General features: G+C 46.1%; 1 protein-coding gene across 2 annotated transcripts in view; it reads right to left on the reverse strand.

Moving 5' to 3' along the window:
- The window catches only part of CLTC (clathrin heavy chain), a 71,009-nt gene that overhangs the window by 37,638 nt on the left and 17,762 nt on the right, over nucleotides 1–15,609 (reverse strand). For both annotated transcript variants that reach the window (XM_063146673.1, XM_063146674.1), the window contains exons 2-6: nucleotides 12,350–12,557; nucleotides 6,991–7,259; nucleotides 5,295–5,456; nucleotides 3,545–3,658; nucleotides 2,509–2,682 (exon numbers count right to left, since the gene is read on the reverse strand). In XM_063146673.1, coding sequence (XP_063002743.1) covers nucleotides 2,509–2,682; nucleotides 3,545–3,658; nucleotides 5,295–5,456; nucleotides 6,991–7,259; nucleotides 12,350–12,557 — 927 coding nt within the window. The remainder of the gene's footprint in view (nucleotides 1–2,508; nucleotides 2,683–3,544; nucleotides 3,659–5,294; nucleotides 5,457–6,990; nucleotides 7,260–12,349; nucleotides 12,558–15,609) is intronic.

Consider the following 15,609-nt stretch of genomic DNA (forward strand, 5'->3'; position numbering starts at 1 on the left):
GCAGGAGGATTTCGTGAAGCCTACAGGACGTTCAGCGCATGGGACAGGATGGAGCTAAAGATTCCCCCCTGCTGGCTGAAATCAGCCTTAAGCTTGAATCCAGGAAAATGTCAAGTTGAGAGCTTCCTTTCGCCTTCATGCCGGCAGAGTAAGGACAGAGATCCGGGAAGGAGTAGCTCTGTCTTCCCCAAGGTAGTGCCCGCCAGAGGTGTCGGACGGCCACTCGCTACATCCCCAACGCAACGTTGCGAGTTGTCGAGCAACACATCTGGAGGGCAGCACCTTGGGGAAACCGGATCTGGGGCTTCGCTCTGTATCTTCGTGGACTGAAGCTAAGAGAAGCCGAGCTGTTGTTCGTTTTAAGGTCTCCTGTGTCTGTTTGGCATATTCCCTTCTCTTTGTTGGTTTTATTGTGATTTTATCAGAACGTAAGCCTACGTAGCAGCACCCAGTGCAATGATGGCGCAATAATAATAATAATAATAATAATAATAAGAAGAAGAAGAAGAAGAAGAAGAAGAAGAAGAAGAAGAAGAAGAAGAAGAAGAAGTAGTAGTAGTAGTAGTAGTAGTAGTAGTAGTAGTAGTAGTAGTAGTAGTAGTAGAAGAAGAAGAAGAAGAAGAAGAAGAAGAAGATGATGATGATGAGGGCCTCTTCAGGGGTGGCATTTCCCTCAGATCCTTCTGCCATAAAAGAAGGAGCTTGGGATCTATTTAGTTTTTAACTACCAAGGTACAGTTTGGAGAGGCCCTTAATGGCTCAGATATACTTAAGTGCGAAGACTGAGGAGTAGAATCCTATTCAAACTGCTTCGGAAGAGTCTCCTGTGCACTGAAGTCTGTCCCATCTCCCCAAAACAACATAGCAAACAGATGTTACGTGTGCTGAGCTAGCTGTGTGGGCCTTTGGATCCTGGCGTGGCTTGGGGGCGTTATCCTGCACCTTTTGGTGAAGAACCATTAAGGGCATAATCCTATGCCTGTTAAATCCTATGCTGGCTGGGACATGCTGGGAGTCGTAGGCCTTTTTCCCCCCTGCCTAAACAGGCATAGGGTTGTGCCTTAAGGGACATTTGACTTCCCACAGCCAACTCTACAAGGGCTATAGCTCAGTGGCAGGGCAACTGTTTTGCAAGCGAAAGGTGCCCGGTTCAATCCCCAGTTAAGTATCATCAGGTAGTTGGTGATGGGAAAAAATCTTTCACTCTGCCTAGGAGTCACTGCCAGTCGCAGTGAGCAACGCAGGGCCAGGCAGACAATGGCCTGACCTAGTCTAAGGCAGCTCCCTACGTAGCTCAGGCTTTCATACCCAGAGGATGTCACGAAGCTGCCGCTTCCCTAGACTGTGCAAACCAGCTGCCAGGGGAGATTTTTTGTAGCCGTGACAGCTTAGCAGCGGATTAACACAATCCGAGGGGAGGGATGCTAGCTCTTGGATCGTTTTAATCTGGGGGGAATCTCAGCCGCCGCAGCAAACCGGTCCGAGGAGAGCTCACTCTTGGAGCCGTACCCAAGATGTCTTAACGGGCTACTCCTCACTCTTGTGTCATGCTTACTCATTCAGGGTCAACTACCTGTTAACCACATGCACAATCCTGACACATGCCAATTATATATGGTTATTAATTACTTCCCCACACATGCACAGAGTTCTGAATTGAATAGAAAGAGTGCCGTGCTCCTACTGCCCAGATGTTTGGGATTTCAACTCCCATCAGCCCCAGCCAGCATAGGACAATGGTCAGAAATGCCAGGAGTCGCCATCCAAAACAGCTGGAAGGTACCCAATTGGGAGAAGACTGGTTTACATCCACGGCTGTCTCTGTGTCAAAACTCCCAGCCTCAACTAAGAACCAAGGTCGAGATATCCTTTTCCAGCCTGCTCCACTCCTTCGCTAACCGAGAAGCTCAAATTCCCCGCTAAAAAGTGGCATTCCCCCACTTGACAGCCTGTCATGAAGCCAAAGCGAATACCACCTGTTCTGGAAAGATCTTCCAAGGTCAGCAGCATTAAACATTGCCAAGAGAAGGCTCAGACAGCTTTCTCTGAACTTCCACCTACTACTGCGTCTCAAACTAAGCACTTCTGGCCTGCTTTATGCAAGGGGCAGCAAGCTGAGTTTTGAATGCAGAAGCACATTCAGAGCACTCAACGTATGAATGAGATACTCAAGAAGATTTGATTCCCAGAGGGTAGCCGTGTTAAATCCATTGCAGCCAAGTAGCACCTTAAAGACTAACAAATTCGTTCTGACCTAAGCTTTATGCCAGAATAAATTTGTTGAAGTACCACAAGACGCCTTGCAGCTTTAAGAACTTTCAAGAGTATGACCTGGTTCACACGTCAACCACCCATGGGTCATTTAACTCGCTCATGACTACCCGGGGTTTAAACAAACCCTGGGTAACCGTGACACGCGGACCTGGCATCGGCCCCACAGATATCCCAGAATTAAAGCTCTTATGACAACTTAAGCCCCACCACTCCCAGAGAATAAGATCTCATTACTTGTCCTTTTCTGTTCACTCCGATGATTCCTGCCGTGGCTTCGTGGGGCGCGGTGACAAAGATGGTCTCCCCGCTGATTCTGTTCATGTAGATGCAAGTGCCCGTTTCGAGGTCGTACAGGTGGATGTAACCGTATTTCGTGATCAAGAAGACCACATCGTGCTTTTCACTGATCTGCAGGAGAAAGAGTGGATACGGGACTGAGGCCATCTTTGAGATCTCCGTGGTTATGTTGTGAGTAGTTGTACATATTACGCCCAGGCAACGAGATTAAAGGATGCGCCAAGGCCTATTGGATATTGCGTGTATATGTGACGCAAACTGAAAAGTTAGCATGATATCCTATTTGGCTTAAAATGTAAGTCTCCCGCCAAGGAGCTACACACTGTGCCCAGTTACTAGGAATATTATTCAAGCACCTTGTGGCTCCTGAGATTTTACCACATTTGTCCACATACAGTTTTCAGCCTTCCCCAACCTGGTGACCTCTGGATGCACTGGGAGTACAACTCCCATCTTTCAGCTAGGAAGGATGGAAGTTGCAGTCCAACACACCTGGAGGGCATCAGGTTGGAGAAGGGTGGTTTAAGGCCTTCTTTGCAGCCATATGGACTAGAACCTTTCCTTTTAAAGATGAAAGACAAGTTTCTCAGTAGATCAAACTCTTCCCCCTGCAATTGCCAAATTGTGCTCCCACCAAATCACAGCTCATGCACAGACCTGATCGATCAGAAATATAGTATTTTTAAAATACTTATTTTTTAAACATGGCTTGGGTTTGAATTGCCCAAGAGAAGGGCAAGCTTCACTAAGTAACTAGCTGCCTTCCATGCACTTCTAAAAGCCAAAAATACCTGAACTTTGGTTCTATAAAAGGGAAGGCTAAGCAGCAATTAAAGGCAGCTTACGACGTTAAACCCGAGGCTTGAAAGTGGGCAGCATTAAGCTTGGTCATTCTCTAGCATTTTGAAATCATCGATTTAAACCCTCCCGAATTCCCCGCCAAGAGCAAGGCCCCTTGATAAACACAACCTACCTGCATAGCTACCGGGAAATCGTTCTGGGCTTCAGGTGGGAAGAAGACGTCTACGGCTTTCTTGGGGAACGGCTGGTTTCCTGTGGGTGGTGTGCCAACTTCAATGATATGCAACTGTATGTAAAGAGATAGGATTGGATTAAATCTTTAGCTTCCTCAGGAAGGCATGCACACACCTCCGTTCAAGCTGATCAAGACAGCAGGCAGAAATACCTATTAGCATGCAGCTTGCAAGCTCCGTTGCTTTATCAAATTAAAACAGACAACCCGCTACTTGAAAAGAGCCAGGCTACGTAGCCCTGCTTACACTGCACTGGCTACTGCATCATGCAAAGTCAGTCAAGAAAAGGCAACGTTGCAGCTAGGCCACCAGGACCAAAAGCCTGTCTGCTCTGGCATCCAAGGTTCCCCCAGAGTCTGGCTTTAAAAACCCAGCATAAAAAAATTAAATAGCCAAAACTTAAAACAAGACAGCTAAGAACGGTTTCAATAAAATACTAGACCTGTTGAGATGACTGGCATAAATGCCCCATCATATAAATACCCCATTAGGGTATGTTGACTGTTCCAGAATGGTTTAAACCGCTTCCACTGATTACTATGCTATATTTGAACAGGACCACCCTCCTTGCCTAACTCTAATAATCCAAGTTGAACTTAGGTTTTTTTGCAGTTCTAAATAAATTAACATGCCACACTGTAGTTCAGGAGTGGGCACGCTCCTCTGCCGTCACTACAGGTCCTTGAAAAGGACTAATGTGGCTTAAAAACAGGCTAAATTTGTCCTTAAGGCTCTGTAGCCATTTGGCACTGAATCGTGGCGGCCCCAGAAGACCAGAGACCACATGGGGACCATGTGCAGCTTCCTCACGCCCCAGCCCACTCAAATTCTTGCCATGTCCGTTTACCAACAGCGACTGGCCAGCGAGACCACATCACGCCAGTCCTTCTACAATTTCATTGGCTGCCAGTCCATGTCCGGGCCTGATTCAAAGTGCTGGTACTAACAATTAAAAGCCCTAAACGGTTTGGGGCCAGGTAATTTGAAGGAACGCCTCCTCCCATATGCGCCTGCCCGGACCTTAAGATCATCCACAGGGGTCCTTCTCCGTGAGCCCCTGCCAAAGGAAGTGAGGCAGGTGGCTACCAGGAGGAGGGTCTTCTCTGCCGTGGCTCAGAGAATGTTGTGGAATGAGCTCCCCAGAGAGGTTCGCCTGGCGCCTTTGTCGCCAGCTGAAAACCTTTTTATTTTCTCAGTATTTTAACACCTAATTTAACTTAAATTTAAACTTTGCTGTTTTAATTCCGTATTTTAATCTATATCAATTTTTGCCGTGTGGTTTTATCCTGGTTGTGCTTTTTATTTTGTATTTGTGTTATTAGACTGTTGGGTCGTCTCATTATGCTTTTCATGGTTTTAATTTTTGTGAAACGCCCAGAGAGCGTCAGCTATTGGGCGGTATAAAAATGTAATAAATAAATAAATGCCCAAGCATTTTTATATCCCGTTCTCAGTGCCCGGTATCTCAGCTTCGTCTCTTCATCAAAAGCCGTCTTGACAGGAAGCTCCTCATTCATACAGTGCACACCAGGTATTCAATGGCATGCTGCAGCAGTTTATGCCGGTTGCGGCGGAGACAGGAGAGCGAGTTGACTCTGAATTTTTCACGGTGCCGCAACTAAATTTGTATGGAAGGAAGACCCGGGGGCAAAGGTCTTTCCGTCCACTGAGCAAGAGGTGTTTGCTTACCTTGCCTCCAGCTTGTCCTCTCACTGCAAAACAGAAGAGGGTGGATTCTTCCGCGTTGCCTTCCATCTTGAACTGCGCAAAGCTAGCGGCGTGACCCTCGATGGGTTGGGAGACTTTCCTATCTACCGAATAAAGCTGCATGGCTCCCACTACGCGGTTTTGCTTTGTAGGACAAAGGGGAGAGGAGAGAAACAGAGCGCACGTGAAGGTTTCACTCGGCAACTGTATTACAATAACCGCAAACTTCGTTAAACAGGCTTCAATAGGCAAGAAGGGCATTGACACAAGCTTAGGCAAAGTCTCTGAACGGTCGATTTTGAGTCGTTCGTTTCTCATGAGTAGACCAGCCTTCCCCAGCCTGGTGCCCTCCAGATGTGATGGGCTACAACTGGTAGTTGCAGCCCAATGCATATTAAAAGTATTTTTATGCCGCTCAACCTAAAAAAAGAAGCTTCCAATCAATCGAAAAAGACACACCACACAAGGAAGAGAAAATGGGGAGGGAGAAGGAAAAAATAAAATTTTCATCAGGGCTGGTGGAATGGCCCTGCTTTACCTCTAGTGGGATTTTTTTTGGGGGGGGGGTGTCACTGATGTTCCCTCGGCCTGCTCCTGGAGGGCACCGGGTTGGGTAAGGATGGGCTAGAACCCGGTCCAAACTCCCAGTAAGAGCACCTTCCACTGTTATGCACCTCTGTATTTTGCGGCAGGCTTCCTGTCGTTTTACTCCTCCTGTCCCACTCTCGACAAGAGACAGCAAGGCCGCTGGCCTGGATGACACAAGCTACCGTTTGGCTCCATCCCACTCAGAAGGGTCTTCTGCAGTGACCACACTACCTGGTTGTTACTTTTCAGTCCAAGAACAGCTGGTTGTTTGATCCGTTTTGCTTTTGGTGTCCCGACTCTTAAATGTAAGCCACTCTTTAAAACCGTCAACTGCCCCGGGTGTATTTAGAAAAGATGTTACTTAAAAACATAGTCAACCAATGGAACCTGGCATTTTGGCTCGACCAGTTTTTCCCTGTACCCCAATAAGTGTGGCACCCCGCACAAACACACACACCCCGTGAGCAATGCTCCTGCAAGAGTCGCTCTCACCAACAAACCCCTTTCTTCAGGTCTTGAGGCAAAGCCTTAGGAAAAGGAAGAAGCTCAGTGTTGTTTCAGTCACAGAGTGCTAGATTTCAGCTGTGAAATCACACAGTGATTTGACCAACTGCAGATGGGACAAAGTTTAAAGGAACACTGGTGAAAAGAGCAATGCCATAGAGCCCTTGAACCAGAATGCACCTGTGGAGGAATGCGCCTGCCTCACTGGCTCTGGTTAAATGCTGCTTGCACTCTGGATCTTGTCATTTTTGCTGGCAAGCCTCTGGAATGATGTTTAGCAGTGTTAGTCCTGTTATGAGAGATTACATTCCGAGATTTTGCTAGCACAGTGCCAAAAGAGCAAGATTATGCACGTCACGACCAAAACATGCCAATGATCCACAGAACGTGCTGGCCTGAAACTTTACGTCCCTAGTTTTGCCGTTATGGTCAATAGTCCTTTTACCTATCAGTGTACAATTCTATTCCCAAATAGCAGAATGGGGACCAGAGCGGAGGTGCATGAGAAACAGCTGTTCCCACGTGAGTTCTAATTAAATCCACGTTCAGACTTATTTGGAGACATCAACGTGCACCAAAGCATTACCTGCGCGGATATGCCAGTCAAAAGCAGCCACTTCTGCTTGGCATCTGTACGGTAGTTGATGATCTGACAGCCTGCAAGACTAGAATGACGATCAAACATCTTGATGGGTTGAGACTCCCCTTCCATGCTCCAGTGGTACACGGCGTTGTCTGTGACGAGCGCCACCGTGTTCAGAGAGATCCATTTCCAAAAGGTGACATCGTCTGTCATGGTGTGAGCCTTCATTTTGCTCTTCATCTCGATATTAAAGATCTGAAGGGTCTTCCCGGCTGAAGGTACGATTACAGATCAATTAGCCACACTGATTAGTGAAGTGTAATTATGTCAAAGGCTATGATAAGTGGATAAAATGTCTGCACATACCACATGACTCCCCCACCCCACCCAAGGAAAGCCGTCATGCATTGTACTTGGTTGTAAAAATTCCCAGTGGCCAGCAGGCTTTTTAAAACCACACACCAGTACATTTCTAAAACCACATCTAGTACTCAACGCACGATCTACCAATTATTGAATTGGTCATGGCTTGACAGCCACAGGTATTGCAGACATAAGTTTTCGTTCACGACGAAGTTGAAATGTTTGACATTCATGCTCGGTTACTCATCCTTAACCCAAGCAGACGATTTTTTTTACTTCTCGCGAGAGAAGGTAAGAAGTACACCAAGGCATACAACGGCAGCGGTACACACACATTTATGTCTGCGTCTAGTACTAATACAGGAGGAACACACGACGAGTTTCCACGAGAGAATAGGAAACGGTAAGTCACAAAGTGGACACTTTGTTAGGTCAGTCGGTAGCTTGGTTTCAAACGAACCAGAACCGTTAACAAAGTTTTGGCTGTTGCATACCGCAGACTCAACGTGCACGATACACAGCGAGTGAGGAGAGGAGACAATGACAACCAGGCAGGCTTGGGGGCGGGGGGAGAGGAGAGGAGTGCTTCAGGTCACAAGAGGGGGAAAAGAGTGAATTTTCACATATTGAAGTGGAGCATGCCACTACCTCTGACGTCCTTACTACAAGGAAATCAGCGTGGTGCAGCAGATAAGTGTTGGGACCTGGAATTGGGGTGATCCAGGTTCGAACCCCCTACTAGGCCATTAAGCTCATAGAATGGGCTTTGGCACAACACCTCCTCTCTGCCTAAAAGGACTGGCTACAAGGATAAAGCAACCCCATGTGTACTGTCCTGAACTCCTTTGCAACTAAGATTGTAGTGCCTGAATTTGCTTTCCTTTCCCTCCTCCTCCCTCCCAATCCCCTTTCCTTTTGTGTCATGTCTTTTAGATTGTAAGCCTGTGGGCAGGGACTGTCAAGAAATACTTTTGTAAGCCGCCATGAGAGCCTTTTTTGGCTGAATGGCGGCATAAAAAATCCTTAAATAAATAAATAAATAAACTCCTTGGAGTAAACGTGGGATACAGTTGTGATCAAGTGCTAAATAAGCAGTATGCTACGGAATCACTTCCTCACGCTTTCCAACCCAGTGTAGGATATCGTCCAAGCCTAGCCAAGGTTTAAGATGAATATCATGGCAGACAGGTTGCCTGCTTCCAGCTGTTCTGAGTAAGGCACAATGGCAACAGGAGAGAAGTAACAGGGCCACACAGCAAGCCAAGGGCCATAAGGAATGGCCGCTAAATCCATTTCTCTCTAACCACCGGAAGGAGCAGGTTCATTGGACTACAGCTCCCAGAATCTCCCATAGCTGGTTGGGGATTGTGGGAGTTGTAGTCCAACACATCAGGAAGACGCCAGGTTGTGGAAGGCTGTCCGACAGCCTGCTATCCAGCAATGACCAGAAAGGAGAAGCTAACTCAGCATTTTAGCCCCTGGTCCAGACTTGACAAATACCAGGAAGAGACTCCATAGCAACTGTTCCACACTTCTCAAGAAGGCCTGCCTGCCATTTCTGAGAACAGCTAGTGGAAGAGAGGCAAGGGCATAGGTCAGAAGCAAACACAGAAAGAAAGAAAAACTCTGCTTAAGAAGCTGGGGGAAGAGACAAAAGCTACAAGTACTTCCAAGGACATTACTAACCCAACATGTTTGCACAATCTTCACTCGAAAAGGGAACACAAAGCGCAGAAGCTATGCAGGCCAGACTCCAAAGCTATTAGGGGTTAAAGGCTAAGCTATCACCAACCCCAGCAAGGGTCAGTAGTCTCTGCTGTTTTGATGGTCATTTTCCAATAACAGGTTAGACCTGATCTCAAAAGGGGAAGGGGCAGGGATGGGGGTGGGAACTCAAGCCTACTTCAGTTGCTATTCCTTTTACTATATATTCTTAGATTTTGGGGTGGTAATAATCCAAGACACGTTCTTTGTTTGAAAGCCAGACTCTGGCTCCATTTCTGCCCCACACTATTTGCAGAGGACATGAAAAGCAGAAAATACAGCCAGATATGAAATTGTAAGAGTCTCAGTCCTGTTTATAAAAAGCCTGATGCATATCCAAGCAGGTCCTAGCAATCGAGACCACTCTTTTGCCTTTTTGTTTTTAAGATGAGCTTTGAGAACAAGGCTCCACAGCCTAGTCACAATATAGGTCCTTGTCTACTCCTCCACCTTAATTATTCAGCGATGTGCCCCCTTAAGCCTTTAAGCCGGTAAGCCTTTCGCATTCTCTTTTCATAAAACAGGACAAACACAAATACAATCTGAAACGGAGGTAACTCACCATCTGCATACACAAGAAAGCATTAGAAAGTGTGACAAAAATAGTGATACAACATTAAAGCCATCAGAAAGAAAGAAAAAAAGAGGAAGCTATTGTAATGAGACAGTTGAGAACTTAAAAGTTTCTCCACCAAAGGAGGAAACGTAGCAACATCTTGGCTTCAGTGGCGGCACATGAGCGGCACTTTGAAAAAATATTATCCGTTTGAACATTTGAACAAAAGTGACTAGACACACTGCATCCATTACCAAGGCAGATTCAAGTTGGGACTTGCGCTATGGCTTAGAGGCCTAGGTAGGATACACTGACCAAATCTGTTACGTAACCGGCAAGAGGTGCCATATCTTTACAGAGCCGTGCTCCAGGATAGGCTGAGCACAGAACAATGATGGGAAACTGGAAGCTAAGAGCTAAAAGTCCATAACTACTTTGCACAGTAGATAAAAGAAGTTTTGCAGAAAGTGTTAAATACTCTTGTTCTGAACATTTAAAAGGAGATAGCATGGCTGTTTTCTAAAAAAAAAAGGGGGAGGGGAATTGCCCGTGGTTCATGCATTAAGGGCCACTTCCAACTAATTTTATTTTTTTTAAAGTGTATATTTGAGGTAAAGCGAAACACATAGCGTTTGAATACAAGTGTGAGTATACTTGTCAGGGATACTTCACTAAGGCCACAGACATTTGCCTCCAACGGATGCATGAAATCGCCCCGCTGCACAATGGACCAGGGCTCCTACTTGCACTACTGTAGCATTTTCGCCAGGTCATGTTCAAACATCTTTGGCAGCCAGTGGCGGGTCGGCTGGCCGGCCAGCATGAAAACAGATGCCTCCTTTTACAATGTCAGCTGGGAGATTCTGGATTTTAAAATCCCATGGGCTGTGTGTTCCCAACCCCTATGATACAGAGATCTGAAGGACAAATCGACCATTTCGAAAAGCTACTTTATTACAGCACGGCAAGAGAACTGCACCACCGTGATTACTCTACAAGACAATGTACAGAGTGAGGGAATGAGCACCCGCAAAATCATTTTGGTTCCTTCCTGGGCCGGTGCTTTGCATCTCTTTTACAAAACTGGGCCACAAAGGTTACTAGTCCACACAGAAAAAAAAATATGCATCAGGCGGTGGGGAGAAGGTAGATTGGGATCGCCTTCATCTAGGGAATTTGCAATAAATCGGTAAATTGATTCCCACTAGGAAAGGAAAAGGGGACTTCCACCCCAATTGGGCTGCTGAAGTAAAAAATGCTGGGGATGGGGGGAACCAGGAGTGGATTCAGGTGAAAGAAACAAGAGCTCAGTTCTGGTACCGGGGGGAAAAAGTCCTGCTCCTTAATTCCAAGCTCTTAATTCACTATGTTATTGGGTCCAGTTGGTGGATATAGGGATTCTAGCAAAAAAATATCAAAAATCACCCACATGTTTAGTTTTTAATCGGTTTTTAATGCTTTATGTGTGTATGTTCTGTGTTTTAGAGTTTTAAATTTTGTATACTTGTTTTTATCTCAATTTTAGAATTTCTGTAAACCGCCCAGAGAGCCCTGGCTATGGGAGCGTTATATAAGTGTAATAAATAAAATAAAATAAAATAAAATAAATAAATATAAGTAGATCCTCTAATTTTGACATCTGCCCACCCCTGAGCTACATTAAGTAATCTGCAGATTTTAAATGTCTCCCTGCCTGGTCTCCAAGAGGCAATTCATACTTGCCATAGGATGCCAGACAAATGGATTAAAAAACAGAAACTAGAACAAAAACCAAAGCTTGGTCCCTGTTGCAAAGCTCCTGTTGTTAAGGGGTGGAAACGGCACATACTGAGAATGACATAACTGATAATGACAACTGGGCCTGGGATTGAAGTACGGAAGTGACCCCCCCACCCACACACACACACTTGCTTGGAGTGGGTGATATCTTAAGATAGTTTCATGTTTTCCCTGCCCTCCACTTGCTTGTTCTAGTAGCTGTCCTAAAAATTAACGTTCAACCGCCTTAGACCCAGACACAAGCGCCATTTACATTAAAACAGCTTTTGCTGGTGTCCTGGAAGTCATACTATATGGCAGGGGTGGGCATCTATGGGCACTACAAGGGCCAGTTTTCCGCCCCATGAGCTGTACCCTTGCTACCACGCTGGCAAAGTTTGGCAGCTGCAAAATGTTGTTTAAAAAAAAAATCAGCTGTTCGCTGCCGAAATTCGTCAGTAAAGCGCTATGGACGCTTCCAAAAAACAGTTTGTCCTCAGGAAGCCTCTGTAGCAGTCATTTCAGAGGCAAATTGCTGTTTTTCCTTTCCTTTTCTTTTGCTGTTAGTGGGGGGTCAAAAGGGGGCGGCGAGGGCTGCGTGTTGCTCATTCCTGCTATAAGACAAGCTCGTATTAACAAAAGCCATCGAAGATGTCACTAACCAATCACCCTACTAATTTGGAAGCAATTATCACTGCAAATGCTGGAAAAGCCACTGGTTTTTTATAGCCATAAGGGGCGGGGCGGATGAGTAATGACATTTGTTGCAGTAGTGGCTCTAGATAGTTTGAGAGAAAGAACGAGAGGGGAATCAGCACACTTTTAAAACCTCAAATGCACCACCACCCCTCCCAAAAAAACCAACCTAAACCTTGATCCCAGAAATATTTAAGATACAATTGAGAGAGATGTTCCACATACCTTTTAGGGCAATGACTTTGCTAGCAGGGTTCATGATAGCGCTGTCGGCTGAAATTGGACGGCGAATGGGGTTGCTAGGATCATTCATGTCGATAATGACCACCTGGGCCTGTTCTCCAACTTTCTCTCGGATGCAGATGAATTTGTCAGACTCCATGGTCAGAGTGCTGAAGCCAATGTTGGCCGGGTTAATGCCCAGGTTCTGGAGCTGGAAGAGACACAATAGAATTCAAAGCCACTGAATGGTTCGTGTCCCTCTCATGGCGGCCGAGTCTCATCAGCAGCAACTATCAATACTGCTGGTGAAGCTTTGGAGTTTAGAGGTTCACAAGGACCTCCATCTTCTCGTTTTTGCAAGCCCTTTAGGATGCCATCCTATGCATGATTAGGCAGAAAAACGTCCTGCAACTCCCAGCATTCCCCAGCCAGCCAGCATGTTTTAACAAGTATCCTTTCCAGCAGGAAAGTGTGAAACAATCTCCCTGCAGCTGCTCCTTCTCTGGCTGATTACCATGACATTCTTTCAGGGGGGCAGCCTCCCAGTGGCCCTCGGTCCCCTGGCAAATGGATGAAACCAGAATATGCTGCCTCAATTCTTCAGTCCCACAGCAAAGGATCTCTAAAACATATCTCTTTAGGACAGCATCCCACGCACCCTACTAATTGGGATATAAATCTACTACAGAGCTCTCCTTGCAATGAACAGCCATTAACAGGGATTTTGGTGTGTCCTCAGGCAGATTCCCTGTCCACACAGGGAGAGAGAATGACCTGGTAGGAGGCAGTCTAGGGTATTCTGTATATAGGTGTAAACTGAAATAATAATATAATGACACATTCTGGGCTAATTAATCCACAACTTGCTGCAGCACACGCCACCACCATTTTGAAAACGCAACCTCCAATTGGACCGATCAGAGGTTGCTCTGGGATGTCCGAAACCAGACATTACAGGTAAATGGGTGGTTAAACAACCCAGACTTGACTTACAATGACCTGGTTCTTACAGAACGAGAACAGATGGGCTTTCAGGGAGAAGCATGAGAGAGCAATTCTTAACTCATGGTTTGTTGTTCCCTAAACAACCCAGCAGTCTGGGTTCATCCGTCATCCTGCACAACCTACAAAGCTAATCATGGTTTGTGCTGTAAAGCAGAAGAGGTGAGCACACTGCAGGCAGCTCACCTGCTCTCTCCTGCTCATCCCCAACAACCCATCTGTTTGTATTACAGCAAAGCTTGGGTTAATTAACCCATGAACTGCCACCATTATGTGCAAACAGGGCCAATGAAGACCAACAGGTCTGGCCAGCACCCCACTAACCTCTGTAGGTAGGGCTAAAATCCAATGCAAACTTTGGAGGAGGAATACCCCTTTAACACACTGGTATGTACTTCTAAGTCAAGACACACTGGACTGGGTTCAGAGATTTTATAATGCAGGGACATAATTTTAGCCACTTTTCAAGAAAACACCAACACAAAACAGCGTACAGAGGATAGGGTGAGACAGGAGGCGTTTAATTCCAGTATAACCAGGAAACCCAAATAAAGCAACATGATTTAGACAGAATGAAGGATACCCAACTAGGAAAAGACAACAGAACATAGCGCATACAAGCTGCAGAACTGATTTAAGTCCAGCATCAAACTACAGGAATGTAATTCAAACACACACAGTTGCACAAGCCCAGGAAATGTAATGGAGTTCAAGGCCAGCAAGACTGCAAAACATCCCACAGTGAACTGTGTTAGAAGCACTCTTGCTAGAGGGCCTAAAGATGGTCGTTCCTCCAACATGGTTTTGAAACTTGGGGCCTGCACTAAAATTTTATTATTATTATTATTATTATTTATTTATATAGCACCATCAGTGTACATGGTGCTGTACAGAGTAAAACAGTAAATAGCAAGACCCTGCCGCATAGGCTTACAATTGAAGCGTAGCTGCGTTGTAACAAGCCATGATATGAATTTGGGCCCTGTTCACAAGGCGTTATATATACCGTGGAAGCTGGGAGGGTAAATAGCAAGTTCTAACAGGCCTCGTGGCCCAGGCAGGGTGGCATTACTGAACTGATGCTATTTCAGTTACAGAATTAAATCTCTTTTCTGTAACCGCAGGAACTTAAGTGTAAAGGCAGGAATTGAATGATGGCTTAGAGTAGGTATTTCCCTCCCCCAACCCCACCCCACAGTACACACTAAAACAGGAGTGGAGAACCTCAGGGGCCCCAAATCCACCCCTCCTGGAGTTTCCCAGATGGCCAGGCCCCCTTTCCCTAGTCCCGCCCCCTTCCCACCCCCCAACCAATCATTTGGCAGTGTCCTGGCTTTTGTGCACATTTTCTTTCTAGAAGGTTGAAATGCATATCCTCAGGCTCTGTTACTGGAAATAAGAACTTTAAGAAATAAGCTAGTATTTTTGGTAATTTTTTTTATAAATGGCCCGCTCCTTCACTTTCAGCCCTGCCCACCCACCCTTGGGCTGAAAGACATCCGGACATCCTGCCTTAAACACACAAAGGACCAAGAATTCTCTGCAATGTGCAAGGATTCCTCAGCAAACCAGTCGACGTGGAAGCCTTTCCCTGAAGGTGGAACGTTTAAAAGCCGTTACACACGATCACCAACACTGCCACGCAAGCCGACCACTTGCGCTTGTTAGAACCCTCTAAATTCCGACCAAGAACCCCAAGTTAATACAACTAGCAATTCTTAACATAGAGGTGGAACTCAAGCAAAGCAGCCATTACTAGGCCAACCACATTTTCCTGTTTTGATTTTACTTCTGCAGATTGCTGCAGGGAACTTTAAGGAAGGCTCAAGAGACGTGGCCCACACACACACATGGTCACATTTCATTCGAAAGTGCCGCGCATAAATCATACCATTGTGGTTTGCAATGGAGGGATTTGGACGCTTGCTCAGCTGTGAAGCTCACCGGGCGACCCTAAGTTCAGGGTTGTTGTGAGGATAAAAGCAAAGGTAATATTTAACATTAATCCAGGGTTTTCAGTTGTTCGAAGCAGTTCTTGTGTCAGAATTATCAACCCTCCAAGTCTAGAGGGAAGGAGGGGAGACTGACCCCAAGAAAGTACACTTTGCCTAAGGTCATCTGGTGAGTTCATAGGCGGAGCTGAGAACGGCCTCTCCTGGTCAGGGATAGCTTGGCCACGGTGGTACAGGCATTGGTAACCTCAAGATTGGACTACTGCAACACGCTCTGTGTGGGGCTGCCCTTGAAGCCGCTCTGGAAGC

The sequence above is a fragment of the Elgaria multicarinata genome, chromosome 22 (assembly GCF_023053635.1).
Source record: "Elgaria multicarinata webbii isolate HBS135686 ecotype San Diego chromosome 22, rElgMul1.1.pri, whole genome shotgun sequence".
Classification (NCBI taxonomy): domain Eukaryota; kingdom Metazoa; phylum Chordata; class Lepidosauria; order Squamata; family Anguidae; genus Elgaria; species Elgaria multicarinata.